Here is a 6,000-nt window from a genome sequence, read left to right as displayed (position 1 = left end):
AATACCAAATATTCACCTAATTTGGCACAGATTATCTTCAGACCACAATCACCAGTGGTAGGCCAAGAAAGAAAAACTTCACACATGAAGAAATCATCATCCTGCTTTCAAAATATAAACTAAACAAAGGACCATTAGAATCCAAATTTAACACCTTTGTAACAAATAAAATTATACAACAAATATGGGAGGACATCACAGACACCATCAATTCGAAAGGAGTGGAGTACAGGGATGTCAAGGAAGTTAGAAAGAAGTGGAGTGATTTTAAAATGCAAGCCGTTGAGGACTTTCCACAAAATGTCCCAACAGGAGGTGGTCCAAAGCCAGATATGGGACAATATTCCAGTCTTGTATTGGACATTGTTGGTGAGGAGTCCCCCTCAGTAATTGGAATTTCATGTGGGGTTGAGAGTGGAACAGCAGAAGATGCTCCGGCACCGGTTTCCCCAAAATCTCTCCCAGCAACAGCCCTCGCACCAACACCAGCACCACTTCTCCCTCATACAGCCGAACAACCTCTCTCCCCACCTGCAGAAACATGTCTGCTTGAGACACCTCAGGATGGCTCCAACACCCACCTACCACCAGCAGCCAAGCGTGCTAAAGGCAACAGAAGGCCTCCTACTCCTAGCACAGAGGAGAATATTGACACACTAAGATGTCAACTCTTTAAAGCGTAAATTGAAAAGCTCAAACAGGAAACAGAAAAAATACAAGCAGAAAAATAAAAAATTGAGCTTGAAAAGATCAAATTGAACATAGAAATATTTACACTAAAAGAAGATCTTAAAACAAAGGGATACGTCATCACACTTTCAAATGAGCCATAGCATTCAGACAACTCTTAGGGCAGAATAAATGGATGAATAATAATTATTCTATATAATTACTATTTCTATTTTTTTTTTTTATTATTATTTGTGCAGTTTCTTAATTCGAATATTTGGATAATATTTTTTTAGCTATCGTGTTCTTGTTTTGCAGTAGGCCTAAACCTAATAAACTTATTGCAATATACAGTTTTTGTTCATGCCCATTCTTGTGGGAGGTTATTTATTAGCAGCTCATCCAGGTAGCCTCAGTTGGTACGTTGTCCTCACCGAAGGGAATGTCTATGTCACCCCTATCATCTGCATTTCTTTCCTCCACCAGTGGTACTTTCCACATCATTGCCATGTTGTGTAGGACAACGCAGGCACCGGCTACAGCTGCAGCTCTGTCAGGCTCCATCAAGATGCCTATGACAAAAGGAAGGCATGTAGGCATTCATTTGGGGACATAAAAGGCAATGTGGGGATCCAGAGCCTGCAGTGCTTAAAATAAAGTAGGCAATGAAGTTAGAATAAAATATAGCTGGATACCTCTGTGCAAACAGGCCCATCGGTTCTTCAGAACACCTATGCACCGCTCTACCACATTTCTGGTCTTGGTGTGTGCTGAATTGTAGCACTGCTCACTGACACTTGCTGGGTTTAGGTATGGGGTCATAAGCCATTTTCTCAAGGCATACCCTGAATCTCCTAGCAACCTCCCAGGGTATCTTCCAGCCTCAAAGTCTCTCCAAAGGCTAGATTGCTTGAGGATGAAGCTGTCATGCTTTGCCCCTGGCCATTTGATCACCGAATTTGTGATTACAAGGTCAGCATCACATACAATCTGCGTGTTGATTGAGTGGTATCCCTTCCTGTTCACAAAGTTATTCTCGTTTTCTTTGGGTCCTTTGATTCTTATGTGGGTGCCATCTACACAGCCAAGTATGTCAGGGAAACCGGCTATCTGATGGAGTTTCTGACGGGTCGTGTTTTGTGGCTGAGATGGAAACTTAACATACTCGTTCAAGCGCTTACACAACGATAGTGCGACTTTTCTAATTGCTCTACATACAGTAGATTTATGCACTTGAATTGAATCCCCAACCAAGTTTTGAAATGAGCCCGTAGCGAAATAGCGTAATGCCAGGCAAACTTGTAAGGGCGGACTTAGGGCCCCGTTTCTGTCTGAGTCGTGCTGCAAGTCTGCAGCTAGCAGATCGGTAATTTTCTGTATCTCCGCTCTTGGAAAGCGAAAGCGTGAGTATAAATCAAAGTCGTCATACATGTCTAAGGGGTGTAACCTATCGCGAAGAACACGTTGCCGACACAAAACAGGCATTATTATAATCTCCTCCTCGTCCTCCAAATGATCCCACCTTTCAAAACGATGCGCCATTTCAACTGTTATTTTACGGAGGACTTTACACCCACTAAGGGCTAGGTGTAAGATTTAAGTTGTAACTTATGTCTACCTTGGAACTTTTTAAGTTTAAAGGGGCGATTGATTGCAAACCCGATTTTACCTTGTCATAGTTGAATAACGACAGTTCGGTGGGTAAAATGAACATACAGTGAATATCAAAGTCCACACCTCTTTCCTATGCAAATCTCAAAATGAAAAAATTTGGCTGTAAAACGCTAGCTTTTCAACAAAGCCACCGGAGTGACGTAGGACCGCCCTTTTTGGCTCTGGTCTGTATCTTTGTCACGCCCCAAAATTTACATCCAGACCAGCCCACTCACTGGTGTTCCTGCCCAGTCCGAGGTAGCTAGATCTCCGATGCTAGTTTAGCTGCGCGCTGCTCTGTGTAGGCTACTTCTAAGCAATTGCAAAGAATAACGTTTTGAAGTATAACAAGGATATTGAAAATGGACCACGGTCGTAAATGCTGTGTTCCAGGCTGTAAAGGGAAGGCTAATACTCATAGTCTTCCCAAGGAGTGAAGGATTCAAAATCTTTGTGTCTATTCCAATATGTAATGATGGTAATTCAATGACACAAATCTGTGTTCTAGAAAGAGTGGTCTGGAGTCGCAGAGGTCCGATAATATCAGCTTTAATGCAGCAGTTGGAAATCAACAAGTACAGAGCTCTGGGGTTGTCTACGTTTCCCTACCCGCAACAGAGTTTGGGCTGGTTCACGAAGTCCAACTGGCTATCTGTCCCTCCCCAGCATATATTTATACAGTGCAATTGAAAAACAAGTATCAAAAAAGGGTTGAGCTTGTTCTCTCGTGCATCAGGGAGTTGTTCTTGCCTCCGCGTCCCACCTGCTCGGGTGCCATCTCCACCCAGATTCAAGGTTGTTTCTGAAAATGAAGAGATAGAGACACAAAGAACAGCCTGCTTCCCACACCCAGTGTGAGACCCAATGTTTAAGCCTGAGCACACTTCTAAGTTCATAACTTTAATAAGCACAATGCATAACTTTAATAAGCACAATATATTCTTTAGGAGCCAAACATTCGACAGGCATGGCTGCTGTTTGTCTATGAGAAGATCCCGGCTTAGTTCGACCCTCAATTATTAATTTGCTCTGAACATTTCACCCAAGACAGTTTTGACAACCTTGGACAATTTCAAGCAGCATTTGCTAAGAAGCTGAACCTGAAAAGATGTACTGTTCCGACCGTACGCTCATCGCAACCGCAAGCTGTTAGTAGGCTACAGTATGATTTTGTCGCTACTGTAACAGTTATTAGCAATGCTAACGTCTCCTGTATCTAGCATAGGTAGAATGCTAAATACGTTTCTAAACACTCTCAACATACTTTACTTAGCAAATGACTAACTAGACTAGCTGTAGTCAGCATTAGAAGGGAAGCTTCCGAAAAAATAGCCAGAAAACAAATAGCAGTCTGGCCTATTGCTAACGCCTGTCTAGATTATCTATTTGAAAGAACTGGAGAAGGCAGGTGCTAGATACAGGATACGTTAGCATTGCTAATAACTGTTCCCGACAAAATCATACTACAGCTTGCGGTTGTGATGAACGTAAGGTCGGAACGCACCTCTTTTCAGCAACAGCTTCATAGCAAATCCTGCTTTAGCTACATTGTCCCAGGTTTTCAAAACCGTCCTTGGTGAAATGGTTAGCGCAAATGTGTCCAGGGTCGAACTGCACAGGGATCTTCTACGCTTCGGTATAGACAAACATCAGCCATGCCCGTCTAGTCAATGTTAGCTAGACTCTAGCTCATCTGCTTTTTATTAATCCTGATTTGCAAGGAATGCAAGAACAACTAGATACCGAAAACACCTAGACTGTAGGCATGTAAACTAGTTTAGCTTGCTAACGCAAGAGCATAGGTAGAATGATTTAGCCTAATTTATTGGCAATGGGGCTAACGTTGTTTCATGTTCCTGAGTGTTTCATTCAAATAAATAACCCGTGTTGTTATGTAAATCTACAATTCACGATGCATGTTTGTCCAGATCTTTGTCAGGTTATTTTACAGCAAGATGTCTAGAGCAAGCTAACTGAAGCTGAGTTGAATAACGATATAGTTTGGTTGCTAAGCTGTAACGTTCTACCCACCTAAATCAATCCAGTTTGCTTCGACAACAGAAGTGGAAACAACTAACGTTATCATTTCAAATGATATCCAGTCAATCTGTTGAAAACAGTGTTGTGTAGACACAATAGATTTATTTGCGCGTTTTTATTTCAAGTCTCCACTTTCGGTGTTTCAGTGAGTGCTGTTGGCTGTGTTGCGTTTTTGCTCCCCAGCTTCACTCGTTGAACTCTCGCTGACTCGATCAGCGCGCAGCTCATCTAAATATTAATGAGCATACCATAAAAGGAGAAAGGCTAGTGTTTTTTCCCGGGAACATTTCAGAGGATCTATCAGGGGGCATAGAACAGCACCCGGGCCATTTTCAACCCAACCAATGTTACATACCCTATTCGGAGACCTTAAGGAACAGTGTGAAATACCCCCAAAAAAACAGTCAATCGCCCCTTTAAGTGCGTAAACTCCGACCTAAATTAGTAGATACGTTCAAACTAGGCTACGTTTGAATTTACGCATAGCTGGTGCAACCCAGTGCAGGCATTTAAATACAATTTCCAAAATGGCCGCCTTCACGAAGTGACTCGTTCGTTTTCGGCACGGACATCGTTGCTAATTTTGAAAAAGTTACAGTAAGTATAACATTTATAGTGTTTCTGATTTTACAATATGAATATTTACTTTGTTGAAGCAGCCTATACTTATTTAATGTTTCATTCATTATTTTATAGTAAAATCGTGTTGAAAATATATGTATCAAATATGATACAGCAGGTATATAAAGTAATATTTTACCTCTTTCCAGCCATACCCATTATACTGTATTTCATGATGCAATCTGGATTATGTCATATCACAATGCCAAATACACTATTTTGTTACATTTTAAACAAATTAAAAGTAAGGATGTCATAGTAAGAAATATTTAGATTGGAATTTATGTGTTTTTTTATATACATAAACAAAGCTGTGGACCTATTTTCTTCATTTTTTGGCACTGAACCGCTGGGAAGTGTGAAACACTAAAATCATATAATGGTTCCCACACCAGCCATCGTTGAAACCTCCTGACCTCCTAGATATGCTGTCTGCACTTTACAAGTTCAGCTTCAAATCCCGAAGATGGTATACGCCTATGTATATTACAAAGACTGTAAAAAGGTTCCTGTTTGGTAAAAAAAGAAACCAACTCAAAAGAAACCAACTCAAATGTTCCAAAAGCAGTGAAAATCATTTTTTATTGTTTAAAAAAATATATTGTTACGATCAATAAATTGACAAATATGCCTGATGTATCAAATGTGATACAAATGAAATATCATATATGTAAATAGAAATTATGTTTTTTTTATATGTTTTGACTAAAGGTCCAATAAACACTATAATAACAAAAAAACAGAATTTTCTGGAAATTAGTTGATGTGTCAGGCTTCACAGGGTTAAAATGTTTTTAAAAATTGTGAATTGCTGGAAAGGCATGGGATTCGTGCAAATAATCATCAAAATCAAACCGTGAAACATGTTGCTATTCACTGGTAAAACAAATTATATATATGTTTTAATCGCCAGTGGACTAATTTAAAGTGTAAAATTAAGAATGTTAGCTCTGTATATTTTCTCATTGAAAACGTTGCGGGGTGTATTGAAACAGTTGTTGAAGGAATTTTTCCATT

The 6,000-nt window shown here is 40.1% G+C and overlaps 1 protein-coding gene across 1 annotated transcript; it reads right to left on the bottom strand.

The window, feature by feature from the left end:
* Positions 1-1,059: 1,059 nt before the first annotated feature.
* On the bottom strand, positions 1,060-2,299 carry LOC134033848 (putative nuclease HARBI1). Its single transcript, XM_062478139.1, has 2 exons — positions 1,365-2,299; positions 1,060-1,241 (listed from the first exon to the last, which is right to left on the bottom strand). The coding sequence occupies exons 1-2, from the start codon at positions 2,209-2,211 to the stop codon at positions 1,060-1,062; spliced, it is 1,029 nt and encodes a 342-aa protein (XP_062334123.1). The 5' UTR covers positions 2,212-2,299.
* Between the last annotated feature and the right edge of the window lie 3,701 nt (positions 2,300-6,000).

This window comes from Osmerus eperlanus, chromosome 14 (assembly GCF_963692335.1).
Source record: "Osmerus eperlanus chromosome 14, fOsmEpe2.1, whole genome shotgun sequence".
Taxonomy (NCBI): domain Eukaryota; kingdom Metazoa; phylum Chordata; class Actinopteri; order Osmeriformes; family Osmeridae; genus Osmerus; species Osmerus eperlanus.
This window is presented reverse-complemented; position numbering and strand designations above follow the sequence as displayed.